The sequence below is a fragment of the Ischnura elegans genome, chromosome 10 (assembly GCF_921293095.1).
Source record: "Ischnura elegans chromosome 10, ioIscEleg1.1, whole genome shotgun sequence".
Lineage (NCBI taxonomy): Eukaryota > Metazoa > Arthropoda > Insecta > Odonata > Coenagrionidae > Ischnura > Ischnura elegans.
Window position 1 is genome coordinate 69,076,590 of NC_060255.1, and position 18,489 is coordinate 69,095,078.

The 18,489-nt window shown below is 35.7% G+C and overlaps 1 protein-coding gene across 6 annotated transcripts in view; it reads right to left on the bottom strand.

The window, feature by feature from the left end:
* Window positions 1–2,606: 2,606 nt before the first annotated feature.
* The window catches only part of LOC124167366 (transcriptional activator protein Pur-beta), a 69,814-nt gene continuing 53,931 nt past the window's right edge, over window positions 2,607–18,489 (bottom strand). For 5 of the 6 annotated variants that reach the window (XM_046545374.1, XM_046545378.1, XM_046545379.1 and 2 more), the window contains 4 exons: window positions 17,093–17,195; window positions 15,754–15,872; window positions 9,809–10,045; window positions 2,607–9,123 (listed from right to left, as the gene is read on the bottom strand). In XM_046545374.1, the coding sequence (XP_046401330.1) occupies window positions 8,812–9,123; window positions 9,809–10,045; window positions 15,754–15,872; window positions 17,093–17,195 (771 nt within the window). In that variant the 3' untranslated portion in view covers window positions 2,607–8,811. The remainder of the gene's footprint in view (window positions 9,124–9,808; window positions 10,046–15,753; window positions 15,873–17,092; window positions 17,196–18,489) is intronic. The other variant, XM_046545375.1, reaches the window with a different exon arrangement.

Consider the following 18,489-nt stretch of genomic DNA (forward strand, 5'->3'; position numbering starts at 1 on the left):
CACGTTTTTGCCCCTCCAGATGCTCTAAAATAATAGACAAGATTTTTAATACGGTTATCATTACTTGTTTTGTGTATTACAGAGCCATAATTATTTGCATCATCTTTTAAGCTCAAATATGAGAAGACAGTTCGCTTGACTGGCCCTCCCCCCCCTCCAGAAAATTCTGTATCTGGCCTTGCCCCCCACCAAATGTTACATCTCTACTTTTTTAATATAAATACACAAACTTGATCTAAACAGGCAACAACTTCAGTACATGGGGAATAACTATTCCACATTTCATTTTGCGAAAGAGGCCTTAAAACGACATCATCATTATAGGAAATTGGTGTAAGAGCTGAAGCAAAAATTTATAACTTCATTTTAATTGTAATGAATGTATGAATTTCATCAGCAACTTCATGTGACGTATTGATGGTAGATGTTTCTTTTCGATAGAATTTTCATCTGCACATCTTTTCCTTTAATTTTGCATTCGCTGACGCAAAATCATTGTTTTACAGAAACTCAACCTATTCCTTTCCTCAATTCCAGGGTAAATATTTCATTTCACCTGGCACAAAGAACAAAAGAAATTAAACTGGATACTAACAGTACTCAACACACTTCCACAAGAATAGAATTTTTAATTGGTACACTTCTAGCTAAACTAAGCCTCACACACCAATGGTGTTAACAGGGTTGAATATGCATACAGCATCAGAAAAATGTCTTCCTGACACAACAGTGAGTCTACTTTATACACATGGACAGGCAATTAAAGGCATCCATTCCATGGGAATCCATCACTGAATGATTCCCAATTAATATACACAATTCCCATCCAGTATTACACGACTAGCATATTGAGATTACCTATCCTTTTTTATAATAGGTACTTGCCATGCTCCAATAAAAAGATAAGCTCAAGACTGGCAGCCGTGGGAGTTAACCCTTCAGGGACGATGCCATATTTCCATATACTTCCCAATGAGCCATAGGAGTTCCTTCCATTGTAACGTTGGAAGGAGATACAAGTTTTTCTCTAATACCAAAGTCGATAAGGCTTGGGCAGATGATTGAAGGAGCATTAGAACAAAATAATGATAGGTGCTGACTTAGCCTTTTCAGCAATCCAGGAATTCAGTTACTATTCGTGGAAGGCTTTGAGCCACACATGCATATAGATTATTTTTATCCCTTAAAATAGCTTACTGGGAATAGTATCAAGTTAGATATGTGCATCTAGAGATGGCGGTGAGGGCAACAAAAACTTGTCCATGCCACAGCACTGAGGCTACTGAAAATGAGATATGTAGTGTATCTTCCAATATGTCAGCACTAGAATGCACACTATATTCAATCCTAATTTATCATACTTTTTCCCTGATTTAATTTTAATACTCAAAGCTAAATCTTGCATTGTTGGTGAATAATACACACTGTAGACACCATCGGCATGGATGCAGGTGTACTCTGCGCAGCAAAGGAAGTCCGTACACCACCATTGTCAAACTTTTACTGTCTTCGCAACCGTCCATAACCGGTTCAAATTATCTTCACAGCTGAGAAGATGTGGCTTAAGCAGGAAGGGTGACTTTCATGAGAGACAAGACATCTTCGATGGGCTTTGCTGACGGAGGAGGGTGAATAACAAGAGAGAGAACAGGAGCAAACTTAAAGTAACCAAATGAACATATCCACTCTTGCTTGTCCAAGGGAACGAGTGGGTCATGGATGTTCATCGGTATTTTTAGCCCAGTGCAGACTCAATATAATAACTCATGTATAGGGGATTGAGGATCATCCCTTCATATAGGCCCAGGAAATGGTTAGCTACCAGATTTAGCAACACTGCAAGTTAATTTACTATGTTGACACAATAGAGGCCAGAAAGTGACAGAATGTCCAAAGCACAAAGTCACTCCAGCTTTCAACAGATTGGCAAAGAGAAAGTTATGTGCCGAGGAACTTTTCCTCAGCACATCCCCACTTGCTTTAACCACACCCACTCAGCTGCAACCATTAATTGAACCTGGTAGAGTATGATAACTCAGCTCAAAATAAAAAACCAAATGCTTAAGACTTTGATACCACTGATAGCAAGCAAGTCATTGAAAATCTTACCATAAGTCACGTATGTACATCTTTTCCTAAACAGGGTTTATTTTCTTATTTATTCACAAGCACATATGATACCATTGGCTGTTTACCTTGAGTTTTTCAGCAGTTAATTGTCACCTTTTAACACATTACTGGAAAAGGCTCGACTTCTTAAAATCCAGCAACAGATGATGTCATTGGTAACCAAGATGGGTAACTTTTTCAAGTAAATGCAATGGAATTCACCCTTAAATTTGTTTCCAGTACCACTGAAGGTAATGTGTCAATAATGGTTAATAATAGCAAATAAGATTTATTCAGTACATCTGCAAAGGTCCAAGAAGTAGTTAAATGGTTTTATAAAAGTTGACCTGGCAAAAATCAGTACAATGAAGTTTTTATACACCCTAACATGTTCGAGAAGCATTTTTTCCATACTAATTTATGTGACATTTCAACTAAATATTTGGGGCAAACTTAACTTATTCAATCATAGCATCTAAATAAGATGAACGAAAGAGTACTTTTTGCTAATTTATTTCATTTAACCAAGGTGAGCTACCTTTTCCATACCCCATTCATGAAAAACCTGCATCAAGGAAACTATGAATAAATGAAATTAAGTGGCATTTCACAAGCGGCAGAAATAACACATGCTGGCAATAAGTATTTCAACATGCCAAATCAGCATTTATTACCCCGCCTTAGAAGTGAAATCAAGTTAGAAAAATGACTAGACATAAAACTAAGAACAATAATCTCATATCTGGAATAAATGTTAAAAATGTAACCACTAGGATGACTACACAACCAATCAATTCATTAATTTAAATATTTAAACATAAGCAGTATATCTCCTTTGGCTTCATTATATATTTGTATATGTATATTGGAACATATACATATATCAAGTTTATTTCAAGTGGCAGTTCATCTTGGCAGTTGAGGATGAGTCAACCCAGTCACTCCCCTGGAAGTGAGGCTCAAAAGACAAATTTCACAGTGGCCCAGAGCTTTTTAAAGAGCAATTGAGAAAACATGGACACTTTCAAGAATAAAAATTAGAACTACTAATTGGTTCAATTTTAGTTTCATCAATCTAGAGGTAACAAATTGACATCACTGATCCCACCCCTGATTTCAGCCAAAACACCTTTGTGATATGTATGACCTTAAAAGCAAAGGTTAATATCGAAATCAATAGTAGAATTCATTCCTTTAAAACAGGAATCCATTTTTATTTCTAATATAAAGAAATGTACTTTTTTAAAGATAACTATTCCAAACTTGCAGGGTGGATCAATTATGTGTACAAAAAATAACAAACATGGTTATGATTATGGCTAATTGAACATCCAAATAGTTTTGTAATTTTAAATACCAACAAAAAGACGATCAAACAACATCATGTAAATGAATAAGGCTAACAGAAATGGGAAATAAATACGATAATTATTTTTAATAAATATATTAATAATTACTGTATTCATATTCCACCAACACCACTTTGCACAGTCTACAACTGAGCTGGTTTAGACCATATTTACAATTTGTTGTGCTTATTTCATTTGACACAAATTTTGGCCACTTCTCTAACACAGAATGGTTACTTGAAGGAAGCTATAACACGCACCACTTTTCACTTGAGAGCTTCTCTTGACAGTTTAGAAAGGGGAGGATGGTTTCTCATTCCAATAAAAAAAAGATAAATTGAGGACTCACAAACCAAAGATTGGTCACAGGTCTATACTCGTTATAAGCACTAAAACTTATCCAAAATCCCATTAGTTTTTCCAAACTCATTAAAATATAAAAATGAGCAACACACTTAAATGGTCAAAATTTTCATATTATATGCGGAAATAATCATCTAACCATTACTTTCTCATTTCAATTTTAATAACATAAATCTATTTGCCTCGTTTTAAAACATATATTAAAAACAAAACTGAGATTATCATAATAACAACACAACATTCAACTATCTTTACAGTTAAGTTTCCTCCAAGTTCTCTCATAATGATTACACTCTCTCTAACTACTTCCGAAGGGGATCCCACTCTAAATTACTCTTAAACCCGAAATACAGTATCATTCAAACATGAAACAAGGAATGAATCTTTAAGTAAGAGATATTATATCTCAATATTCCTTTCCTGGTTTCATTTCCAAAGACAATTTTGAATTAGCTCTGGTCCGCCACTCCACAGAAAAAATACACAAAACTGGAAAAAACCTTTCCTTTTTTTCAATGGCAATAACAAGAAGATAACAAGTTAACATCATCACCACACATTCAAGTCATTTTCTCTTTAGTGCCACATGCACACACAGTCACACAATGAATCCAAAACCCCTTATTTTTTTATGCAGCTCATCATTCTCTGTGACTCAATTCAGGTATGCCGTAGGGATGGAACAGATACCGAGAAAGAATTTCGTATGCATAAGAGCTAAAAACCGTTAATTTGATGTGATTAAAAATAACGGCATATCTGAAACTTCACAGCAATTCTCATATGAGAAATAAATCTAGGTGCTTGGGCTTTTCCTGCCTGCACATAAGTGGAAATGGCAGTGTATTTGCTAAAGAAAGAAGTGTTGTCACATGTATACTCCTGCATTCACTCCCCCAGGCATTCTTAAATGTATTCATCTTATTAAAATTTCTGTAGTCATCCTATCAAAGGAAAACTTCTTTAACTTGAAGGGGGTACAGTGGAAAACTGCTCGATATGTCCTAGTAACAAACAAAAAAATTTAAGCAATTAACAATGGACTGCTTCATGAAAGCCAGGAGTTGCCAGATGGCAACTTCTCTATAAGCAGGCCAATCTAACCCTATTCATAGCACTTCAATATTGTTAAGATGTAAGGCAGTTGCAGTAACAACTCACCACACCCCAAAATATAATTATCATATTCAGTTTAAGCAGAAAACAGGAAAGTGTTAGCATACCAAATTATTTCAATGGCAGTTTCATGATGAAATCTTTCCATGACAAACCATAATATAAACATATATGTATATATGTACATATATTTGAATCTTAACTCCTCATCACAAAACTATATCAAAAAATTAAAAAATTACTCAACCAGGCTCATTTAAATTTGTATAATTACAAAACTGATTCAACAATTTTTCAGTTATACATACATAAATAAAGCTGTAACAATATGTATTACTAAGCCACAAAGGAAAAAAATGAAAAATCAACTTTTTCACTTCCTTCTGAGTGACAGAAGATGGACAGAGGATGAGATGTCCCATTTATATACTTTCTGAGGCATTAATGAAGGGAGAGGAAGGAAATACTGTCAAACTTCTGCAAAACTTTCATCAACAATAGCTTAAAACCATTAATGGCAGTAGCATAACAGAAAACTAAACTTTTCTTAAACAACATTTTTATCAAAAAAACTAATATTTTTTGAGCACACCTATGGAAGAATAAAACATATCTCCTCAAACTGGAACTTACAGGCATTGCACTAATTAAGAGCCAAACAGGACTTTTTAACAACAATTCCTTGACTTTCTTTGCAAACTTTTACCCACCCTCTGTCACACCTAAGCTTTCATGCACACACCTCCATTACTTTTTATATATATACGCATATTTATTTCTTCCCATTGAATTTCCAAACTCCAAAACCTACTACCCTTCTCTCTAGCCCTATTTCAATGAAAGGAGCATTTACTTGGGGGAATCAAGTGACCTTTTCCAAAAAGGTCACAGTTTTATATAAAAGCTTTTTTTAAGGGGGACAAGTGAATCATTTCAAACAAGAGCCCCTCCAATTAATTCCTCTCCCATGTCCTGGTCGTCATTTTTGCTTTCACCCAACCGCGAAAGCAATTTTTTTCACCCAGTTCATAAAAGACTGCACAGAGATGAGAGATTACTTTCACTCATTAATTTCACAAAGACTTCACCCTGATGTCATGTTTATCCAGTTCAGAGTCGACTATCAGCTGGCATGGGATTATTAATTACATTTGTCACTTGTAGAGCCAGTGGGCTTCTTTCAACATAAGGAATAGAGCATAAGTAAACATTTACAGGTCAATGAACTAAGGGTGTTTCTCGGGAGAGACTGATCCAGGAGATAAAGATGAGAAAAGATGGAGGAGGACCAAATTTTGTTTGCAAACACTGTCCACTCATTAGTCCTTTTTCCCACACCATCTTCATTTCACATTTTCCTATCTAGTTTATTATTATTTATTATTTTTTTCGCACACGCTAGAGCAAGCTGAAGCTTCCCAGAGTCCACTTGTCTTGTCCGTGGCGACTTTTTTTGTGTGCAAAACATACTACTTGTCACACCATTCTTCTCGTCTTACTTTCATTAGTTTGCAGGAGGTCAACACTGTTAAACTCTGTTTGCTTTTTACACAACATATAATCATCAATCAAATACCATAAGGATTTTTTTCTTCTACCACATTTTTTTTATATTTTTTAAGCATCCTAACACAACATGAGAAGGAAGGTGTATGACGAGGAAGAGGAGTCCTTTGGATGGATGTTGGGATGATGACAAACGATGATGATGTACAAGGATTCTCTTTGAGGAGGGGGAGGCAGTGGTCGAGAGGATGAAAAAGGGAGAAAGATGAAGGAAGCAAGATGGCTACCGAGGGAAATTTGTACAATTGATCAAAACTACTCATTAAAAAAAACAATCAAGGATGTATCCACAAGGTACAATGTGAGGTAGCAATTGGGCAAAGAGAAGATTTCACAAATCTTTTAATCATGCTCCTCTTGCTTATTTCCTCTTTAAGTAGCCTCAAGCATGCACCACTAATTACTCTCCATAGCAATTTATCAAACTTACTTCCATATAACCATATCATAAACCAACATAAACATTCAAACACATTTAAAATCAACTAATTGGCATGGAATAATAGTCAAAACTTTAAACACTTTTGTACTCTTAGTGAGTAGAAGCAACATTTTAGATTAAAAGTCCAAAAACCCCTCGGTAACATACAGCAATTAATAGGCCATTTCAGCTGGTAGGCTTTTCTCTTGAACCAATTTAAGGAATAAATCCAAACGGCAAAATTAAAGCAAACAAATGCTAACCTTTACAAATACTCAGTTGATAAACTTTTTCTAAAGCCATTAATGAACATCCCAGCAAATCTTGAGGTCTTCTAACAGCACACATTTAACAATTCTGTTTACACAACTTACTTGCCTTTGACAATTTTTTAAAACATTGAATTTAAATTTTCTCTCTTAAAAACAAATGCAAAACAAGGACCAAATGTTGTTACAAATGGATTTGATGACAGATTTGTTTCATACACTCTATCACACATACACACGCACACACAATCAAATTTTTCCTCATCCACAACCTCCTCTTCCTCTACCAAAAATGTCCCACACAACATTGAAGCAGTTCCTCTACTTTCATTAAAGTGGAGCTATGCATTTCGTTTTCTCTTTTTTGAAGAGGTTTTGTGAGGCCCAGAGGGCAACTAGGATGCTGGATAACTCACTCTTCCTAACACCATTTGCTCCACACACATCACCAGGCTCCAGCCTCCTCGAGACAAATGTACAGCATCTTACTCCGGGGAAATATGTCAGCATCACAAATCCTTTAAGGATTGCCAGCTATCCAAAGTTTCTTTGTTTTAATTAGAGTTAATTTGTCCCAGCAATGAGCTGTCATTCATTCTAACAGGTTTAGAAACTCCCTAAAAATGTCTGTAATCAACGGGGCTTGCTTAGGAGCTACCAAATGGATTTAAGAGGTACTTCAGAGCGCCAATAAGGTTCTGGGTAAAAAACAGAATTGCCACAATCTTTCGTGTACTTTTCAGACAATGTCGGGAAGCTCAGGGAAGGATGAAAATAACAATCGAGGAGCCAAAGAAAACTTAGAGATGGAAGATGGCTTTAGAGAGATTGTCTTGATGGAAGGAGAATGGCATCAGAATATCATAGCGTACAAAATTTAATTACCAATTGATTTCCTTAAGTCAACTCAACATAAAAGGATAAGCTTTTAAATGAAAAAAGAAGAATAAATAAAGAAGACAGTTCATGAAGGAGCTCAGCAGAAAGTCAAATGTGGTAAGCATTGGTACAACATAATGTAAATTTCTTCTAAATGTGGATGAAACATAAAATTAACAGAAAAAATAACATCAATAAGAGTTAACGACATTTAACAGCTTGTTCCAGAACCACTTGTTGGAACACAAGGATTTGAACAGGAAGCTTTAGGAAGGTTTTAAGACATTCAAAATGAAAGTGGAGCATGCATTGCGTTGTGGCCCTCGTAAAAAAAAGCCCGCACCACAGATCTAATGGCCTGGCCTACCTGGGATGGGGCAAAAACATTTTACTCTTTTTTCTGATAGAGAGAGACACACGAGAGAGAGATAGAGAGAGAGAGATACACTCACAACACGCAAACCAACATCGCCACTCATTCACACATTCACACGTTGATCACAGATCAGTACCACCACACCCATATTCCACTGCCAAGTGAACCGCAACGCTGGACAACAAACACTCCTTCCTCACCAACATCATCGCTCCGCTGGAGGACAGCTCCACTTAGGCTTCGGGATAAAGCCTCCCAAATAATTAAGTGACGTCAACACTTATTCTTTCCTCAAGAGCACCCTCTTCCACTATCTTGACAGCACGGCCAAGCCTCCACCGTCACGTGCCCGTGCCTATGCTTTCACTTTCCAGGGCCACCCATTACACTCCCTCCGCCCATCACCCCTGTGCCCCCGCCCATCACCCCACCACCCCCGTCACCAGTGGACGAGGACACTGTGGGCTTACTGCTGTGGTCCGGCCCCACACCTCCGCCTCCACCTGACCCACTGCCACCGCCCACACTCCCACCCGCCACGCCCATGCCACCACCTCCGCCAACCATCCCACCACCCCCCTCCTTCATTTTATCCACATAGTCCGCAAATATGTCACGGAACCGAGACCAGGACTTCTCCGGGATTGTGATGGCCGTTCGGAAGTTTGTCTTCACCTGGAAATGGCATTGTATTTCCATTAGCATTCAATAACAATTAACTTTCACAATTAACTAATTAGTTTATGAACAAAAATTCAAGAATGCATGAATAAGTAATCAAGGAGCTTGTCGGTATCTTCTACGAAGCAATCATTCCTACACCTGTTTCAAAAATATACATCTCCTTTAGTTGAAAAGGGATTCATCAGAAAATCTGAATTGACTAAATGATACAATGATATAATTAACAGGTCACAAAAACTATTACTTTAAAAAATTCTAGGATGAGAATAAAATTTTTTTAATATTAGATGAATTATTGCTTGAGATTTTCTGGTTCTTTGATGTAAATACTTGTACTAACCATGTTATTCTATTGATTACAACAAATACAAAATTGATAAGGGAAATGTTGAGGATTATCAGATCTGCTCCCATCAGTTAGCCTTGCACCCAGAGAAATATTCATTCAATAATACTGTGTTTTAAAAATTATTTATTGAATTTCCAATGAATAATACCCAGCTTCCACAGCATTTAAGGATAATTTAAATGAAATCCAAATAATAGAACAGAAACTACATTTATGAAATGCACTTACATCTTGGACACCAATTTGCTTTAAGTTTTGGTATAATGATTATTTAAAAGTACCAACTATCAAGTGTGAATATTTTCATTAACTATTTCAAGAACTCACCTCCGAGATACGCATGTAGATACCACGATTATTCTGTCCAATGTCAAAATAGAAATTCTTGTTTTCAACACGCATATGCCTCCCTTCAGGAAGGTCTCCTTTGAAGCCACCATCATCAGTCCCAAACTCCTCCAAAAGGTCCGTGAGGGCATCCCGGAACTCAATCATTCCCTGGGCTGGGATGGCTATCTGCGAGCGGGGCCCTCCCCGTGTTATCGTCTGCGACACCTGTCCCACCCACAGTCCCAAGGAGGTATTTGCATTGGAGAGGGTAGGGGTTGAGGGTTTTGGCGATAGAGAGGAGACAGGCAGGCGGGTCAAAGAAGGTGCAAAGGCAAATGGCAAGACCCAAAGAGAAGTGACCAAGGATGTGGGGAAATGACCAAACATTGGATTTCATCAATGAAGAAGTTTTTTAAGAGTGAACAAGGCAACAGAAAGTGGACATGAAATGAGGGCAGACAGGGGGACAGAGCAGAAGATGCATTGCCAAGTGAAGGGTTTAACAGGGAGGGACACAGGAGGCGGCATGTGAGACAGTTTTTAAAGTGGACGGAGAGGATTTTGTGGTAGGTCAATGGGACATGATTAGTGGGTGGGGGTGGGGGGAGAGAAGACAAAAAAAAAGGAGCAGAGGAAACACAACCAGTGAGGCAGACAACACAGAATGCCTTTAGGCCACATGTTTGCCACAGTGATACAGCAAAATTTCTTGTAGTGGTAATCCCCTTAATAAAAAAAATCAACTGAAAACACTCCATAAGCAAAAAGGTTTTTGTATGACTCAGTATTTAGTACCTCTCCAACTAGGTTACATTTTAATGCATTACGACAAAAACTGGATGCTACCATGAAATTGGGACCACAAATTACAACAAAATACAATATTTAAATTAGTGATAGGTTGGTTCCGATTCCTGGCTACGGTTCTCAGTTCAGGTTCTTAATCAAGGTTTTATTTTCATTGCTTAATTTTCATCAACTATTACTGATTTTTGTTAGGTTATTTTTGATATTTCCAAAACAAGCACATCAGGTAGTTAGTTACTCATGTGATTGGATCTATAACATTACTGTATTCAATTTTTTGTAATTTACTTTATACTTAAGTGACGTTCTTAAGTGAACAAATAATTTTGGTACCAATTCTTTTTTACTTCAATTCCAATGCAGTTCTTAGCTCAAAAACCAGTCGAACTGAGAAGCGAAGAACATAAACCAGCCTATTCCTTATTTCAATCAAGGCCTTCTTATCATTGCCACACCATTTAGTGCACCATTGCATCAATTAAACACGTCAGTAAAAGAACACTTCATGCATTAATCTATGCAGCACAAGCTAGTATTGTACAGAACTGGAGAAATATTCAAATTTGCTTCCATTGCAAGATGAGTAAAAAAAAACAGGGTTCCCACTCTAACAAAATTATAAATTTCACGGTTTTTTCCAGATTTTCACGGTCTCAATGTCGTCAAATTCACGGTCTGTTGATAAGCCATTTTAGTCAGAAATATCGACCATATAACAATCAACGTCTGCACTTCAACTAAAAATTAAACAAATGCAACAGATGCTGCGAGTGCAAATGCAGCACTGTGAGTGTCACGCTGACTTGCATTCCCACCATGGTTAGCTGTAGAGCAAGCAGATACATAATGCCTCCCACCCCTCCCTGCATCCGGTGAGAAGAACGGTGGGAACTGCAAGCTGGCGCCGGTGGGAGGAAGACACGACGTTGGTTGTTGGTTGGGAGTCGATCGCAGGATATAGAGAGAGCAACATCTACTTGGGGATCAATAAAAGAATGGTCGTAATCTCTCAAAATCTTTCAATTCTGTTCCCTGTACTTCCTCTGACGGACCAGTAGCGGTCGTAAATCTTACAGCACTGAAAGTGATGATGTCCCCTATCCTTGGCAAAATTCAGGGCCGGCTAAAGGTTGTGAGTAGGAAATGGAGGGAGCAGAGTAGCACGGAAGTGCAGAAGTGTCACACTTTTCATTATGGTTAATGAGCACTTTGGTTATCAGTCTTCCGATCACGCACTTAAGGTAAATGTGTCATCATGGCACACGGACCTTCAAATATACACGTGCAGATAAATGCATGGACGGTGTCTGCTCGTGACTGACCTCAAAACAAATCAACATATCGATTTTTCTTTTGATCAATCAATCGTAGTTCTACAATCAAGTTTGAGAGATTTTTAAGGTTTTATGACGAAATTCACGGTTGAAAGGGAGCCCTGTTAAATAATAAAAATATCTCTCCTTTCATGTAAATCTTGGTGCCACAATTAATTTCCTGGTAATTTGCTAAGTCTGATTAGTGTTTTAATTAATGCCTCAATGGAGGCTGTCAAAATTCCACAAAGCAAAAATAATACGCAAATATTCCACCATGAAGATATAATTACAATTAATCAATAATCTAGATGCAATCCAGGTTGATGAGGAACATAGAACAACCAAAGGAAAAAAATCATGAAGATCACGCTTCTATACTTCTACAATCCTCATTTCTTCTAAGCATTCTTGATATGTGATAACCACAAGCCAGCACGAGTAATGGCGATGAAATATATTGATATTTACAGAGATATAATTTACCTGAGGAGAGAGGGAATCAGAACTAGTGATTTCTCGACTAATCTACTCCACTAAGCTTCTCACACACTTTTTTAACTTCCATTTAAATGTTTAGGAATTGCTTACGAAATGATATAGCGATAAGGAATTTCTGATCCATTAAATAAGGCGAAAAATACAGCAGGAATCTTCCAGACCATAGTCTAATGTAATTCCAAGTAAATAATGAATTTATTTTGGTATTTATGTTCACCATGTAAGGAATTATTAACCTAGGAAAAGTAAAGTCCAAAAAATTAGCTAGAAATGAGTAACTTCAAAAATTGGCCACAGATAATCTAGTCAAACTCCTTTTTATGGAGCTGTTTAAATTAAAAAATATGATGACTTGAAGTACAAGGTGACTAAAAATTTTGAAAAGCCAGAAAAAATTGTTCAGACCAATAGGGGTCATTGGATGCCTTTACACATCTCCATGTATAATCAGCTCTAGACAAGATAAGACATTACCAAAAATCCATAAATGATACATTCATCACCACAATATTAAGAATTTTATTTAATTCCTCTAAATTATCACCGACCAAGCTTTGGGAAGTTTCATATTTCAAAACAATAATGGCTGATAAATCTTAAAAACCATTAATAACCATGTCTCATATTTAAACTTGATGTTAACTATCCCATGCATTTACGATTGATGCACAACATTAAGAGAAAAATAATAGCAATTTCACTAAAAATTACAATATTCACTATAAATTAAAATATAAATACATATAGAGAGGCTTAAATAAACAAAGCGATTTCCTACCAATTCTTAATAGTCTCAGCAAATTTTATATTCATATCATCAGAAAACACAAATTTACTTCCAACACATCATATGCCATCAAAAACTGGAATTTTTACATTGTCACCCTGAAGATTATATATAAACTAAGCATAAAAAATAGCCATCAATAAAATTCTTTTTGCTTGTGATTGCACTAGAGTTAGCAGTACATATTCAGGGTAATATCTAATGCTGCTTTTCTCATTTAGTAAGCTCTGTGAAAATATTTGCTGAATTGCAGAATAATAGCTGTCAAAAAATACTACATTGTAAAAGAGGTCAATTGATTGTAGCGAAAATAATGCTAAAATTGAAAAAGCTTCAGCTCGGTCAGTCAATATACAAATAAAAAAAAAACATTTTCTGACCCCACAGCCAGCTACCACATAAAATCTCGCAGATTGAATACCAACAATTTAAACAAGTACAATCACTACAATAGTAATTTTTTGCTCAATCTATTAATTGCATATTAGTGAGAACATAACATCCATGAGACTTTTACCTTTCTCAATTGGATGATGTCACATTTGCCAATTCCTCTCAAGACATTTTATAGATACATATTTAGCTTTAAAAATGCTTCAAAATAGCCTCAACCAATTTGGAAAGAACATATAACATGAACATTACACATTTCACTTAAGCTATTCATCAAGAAAGAAAATCTTTTTGATCAAATAAACCTTCAATCAATTTGCTTCTGAACAAAGATATTATCTAGCAGTCAAGTAAAAAAGCATTATTAAAAGTTAATGCCCGCAAACAACACGAAATAAAACAAAGGAGCATTTCGTTAAAGACCAACTACACATCATTGATATAAGAATCAACATACACAACATAACCAACATAAGATGATGAACATAGAACTAACTCAGAGGTATAACTAAATATGCAGCTGAAAAAATGCAATGCAAATGCAATATTATTCTGTTCAAACTGTTGAAAAATAATTGAAATAATTAGTCTTTAATTAATGGCTGCACGTTGAGTTTGGCAGTTGGCAACCCTGAATTCAAAAGACTAGTAAATAAAAGCCATTGTTACACTATGGTGTCATCTGTATTATACCCTCCAACTTAATAATAGGGAATAACCCAGTAGAGTCATGGAGTGATACAAAGTAGAAGATCAATACTCCAGATATCCAGATAACAGAATGATCTAAGCAACAGAAGGTTTTCCGGAGTTTTTAAAAATTTCTATTTTTTTAATTGCATTGAAGAAAATACAGATATCTAAGTGGTTCAATAGCTGTTTCAGAGCCTTACTGTCTTCACTCTAAATCCGCAGGAGCTAGTTGACTTATTTGCCATTTTCTTCTGCAAAATATTTCATGAGGTGACTCACGATACCCAGATTTCGCACAACAGATTTCTCAGCATCAACATACTATGTCTATTCCTTGAACTTTCAGGGCTTGGTTAAGAGAGGAATGGAAATAGGTTGAAGTTAATTAACATTGAGCATGCCCCATGCCCAAAATTACTAATAATCTGAGGAGATCTACAGTTTTATGAAAAGTGTGTGGCAAATGAACAATAATTGTTTATTTTCCTCCTGGAAATACAACTGCCTACTTTTTCAATCATTGAGATATAACCATCATGAAGAGGAGTTTTACCAATGTCTTTTATCTAAATGCACTCATTTTGCAGCACAACGAATCAACATTTTGTTTAAAACAAGTTTCTTTAGATGATGTTTTCCCAAGTGAAAGCAACCCTTTTCCAATCGGAATTTTATTTTTCTTTGAAAATCCATGAGTGAGCAATTGCTCCAAGAACGACAGCTTTGCAGTATCAGATCGGTAAATCCCTTATCACAACTGACTAACATCTGCCTAAGAGCAGGCCTAAGCCAGGTTTCTCTTGCCCTTCTTCCCTACCCTTCCCTCATGGCACAAATGACCATGGCAGTCGGTCACCTCCTCATAACACCAAACCATACAATGGCAGAATCAAACACTGAAATGTTAGCCAAAGCCCTTCACCCATTGGTTAGCATAAGGGGACATAACAAATATATTATGTTTTTGGTAAGCAATTACAAAGCATGTAATTACAAAGATGTAATTCCTTCCTTCCACCCAACACAAGCCAAACAGCACCAACATCATTGACAGAAAAATACAAAGCAAAAGGGAGTATCACCTTAAGCTTACTCCATCACAATGAGCATCCCACTTTCAATTGCAACAAATATTATAAAATTAAACGGCAAGTACCAACAAGAAGTACATAAATTTAACAAACTGAAGATTACACTGCACAATTATTTCACCTTCTACAAATCATTAGCTATTCCAAACAATTATGAATGAGAGTTTAATACACATACTCAAGGCCTTGAATGAAAATCATAACATTTACAACCATTTTCTCCAATAAAGATTATTTTATTTTAGATCTAAATAAATAACATTTTATAGTTGGAGGGTACAAGTCACACCATTAGAATAACCTTGAAATAAGGCCACTTGGAATAAGAAATTACGTCAACGGATCGTAAACACTCACCCTCAAGAATCTTCCACGGGAATTTTCTTTTAAATCGAGGTAATACCGCCTGTTATCTTTAATCATCATTTCTGATTTTAATTTTCCATCTTCAGGAACATTTTCCGGATTGGGCGGACCTGATAAAGAAGAAAATGAAATCTAATGTGAGGAGAAGAGAATCAAAAATGACTAATTCTCAGAAAAAAGACCTTCTTACAAAAGAAACATCAGCACTAACTGTCAGAGCAGAAAAAGAAAATGAAATTTTAAAAAAATTTGCATCCATCCCCTGGGATATCAATCGACCATCCATTTTACATCGATCCATTTTCAGGTGAATAAAGTCTACAAGAAAAGTATTTCTAAGGCGATTTAAAATGGAAAAATATTTTTCTAGATAGCCACCAGATGGCAGCTACTATCTTGTACACTATCTGGCCAAAAACGAAAAAGAGCTGGCAGCAAGATTAATTGATATATATCACTACGCATTCTGCGTACCAGTAAGCTTATGGTGTTCGTGGCCAGCCTCGTACCAGTACGCTTGCGGATGGGAATGGGTTAAATGTGCTGTTTTTGAGGTGGTGAAGTTAATTTAGTAAGAGTGCCTTGGTAAAAGTAACATGAATTTGATGAAACTTAGGTCACAAATTCTTTGAAAGATGCACTTTCAATGATCCAAAGAAAAAGGGATTCCCATGTGCCGTTTTTAAGACATTCAATGGTACACTTAGGACGATTTAACATGGGCTATTAAGGAGAAATACGGTTATTTTGAGCTAGAAAAGGAGTATGTAACAAGATATGTTGAGATGGCATTCATTAGAAGCAAAGCTTTGTGATGAATCTAAATATGTACGGGAAAGTACAAGTTCATGATGACGAAAGATATTTCCAAAAAACTACCTGAAAAGCCTCAATCACATCATCCTTATTGGTCTCAATTTAAGATTTAATACCATTCATTGTTTTAAATGCCTAATTTCATTAAAATTGGGTTGTAATTAGAGATGGGTCCGTTCCAGTACCCGGTTCTTAGCACAGATAATGGGTAAAATGTAAAAATTGGTGAAAAAGTTTCAAATTACTTCAAACTTCAAGTCAAAAATTAGTTTAATTTTGAATTAATAGAAATACTCCTTCTAATTGAATAAAAGTTGATGGTTAAAATAAAAATGTACACACAAAAAGTATTGCCAATCATTAATACAAGGTGCATCAATAACTAATTGGAAACAATAATGGCTTGCTGCCACTACTCCCATTATAATCTAGGTTGAAGTGGTGAAGGACAAAACAAAAATAAAGCAACAAAATTTAACAACCAAATTAAATACTGTTGAAAATCTCATCTCACCTAATGATGCATAGAAATCACTGAACGCTGATAAATGGTCCCGGAATTCTGCTGCCGTCGACAGAGCCAGGAATATTTGACTACGCCGGCCATCTGCACCTATCTGGATTTAAAAAAAAAAAAAGGTCCATTAGAATTATCATTATCACCTATAAATAATATGCATACATTTATTAACTTCAATTATTTAATTAATTTACCAACAGAAAATATGAAAAAGTACTTTAAATTAAAACTAAAACGCCTATTTTTATTTTCTGTAAATTCATGAATTAAAGTAGACATATTTGCACGTCCACCTTAAGGGTGAACCTTTCGGTTAATTTTCTGAAACATTCTTCCCAAAATTATTATCACTATTTATCCCCATTAAAAAGAAGGCATTTAAAAAAATAGAAACCAGTACATCAGGCCATTCAATAAAAGGGAGTGAAATCTACATTAGAATATTATGGCAACACAAAGGTTAAGAAATTTTAATTTAATTTTCGAGATGGTAGCAGTATCAGTTTCCAATTTAGCATGTCTGCTCAAGGCTGTAAGGAAGTTTATTCTTGTAACACAAATCAGTTAACCACAATTTTACAAAGGATTACATAATACCTTTCATTTAATGTGACTAAATTCAATGGTTAATAAAGCAAAATTCCTGGCAAGGATAATCAATTGATAACAATCAATTACAGAGAGAAGGAAAAAAAAAACACTACCACTCTTATATAAAATTAGAAAGCATTTATATAGAGTGCAATACTAATTCAAAATGCATACACAGGACCTGACATAATAAAACAAGGGATCATTATAATTTACCTCAATTCAGAATAATTGTGTCACTCAAAAGCCACTGCTTACAATTAAACTCTAAGTTAAAATATGAAACTACTAGCTTCTCAACTCAATATTTCATTCATAACTTAAGGGATAATGACAAACAGTAGAACTTTGATTATTTGTCCTCAATAGGGATGAAAGCCAGAACAATAATTGAAAGGGGTAGAAAGTCCATTTATTGTCATTACCTTAGTAATTTTACTTTATATCCTACAATATGATTTCTCTGCATTTTTACACCCATATCATAGAAAAATAGTAGTATTTATGTAATTGGGTAAGGGAAGGAAAGCAGAAAGCCTAAGGGAACTGGCAAGTGAAAGGTGGTTGATCCAACATTAGGTTAAGTGAACAATTAAGGCTAAAATGTGCTTTAAAGTTATTTCCCACACATATTGATTCACATTGAACAAGTGAATATTTTTTGGACAAGAAACCTTTCATTTACTGAGAAAATCACCATATAAACTTCAAAGTTTAAGGAAATATATTCAGCAAGGCAGCAAGCAGGCAAAATGTTATTACAATTATCTATATATATATAAGAGGATGTCTGTTTGTCT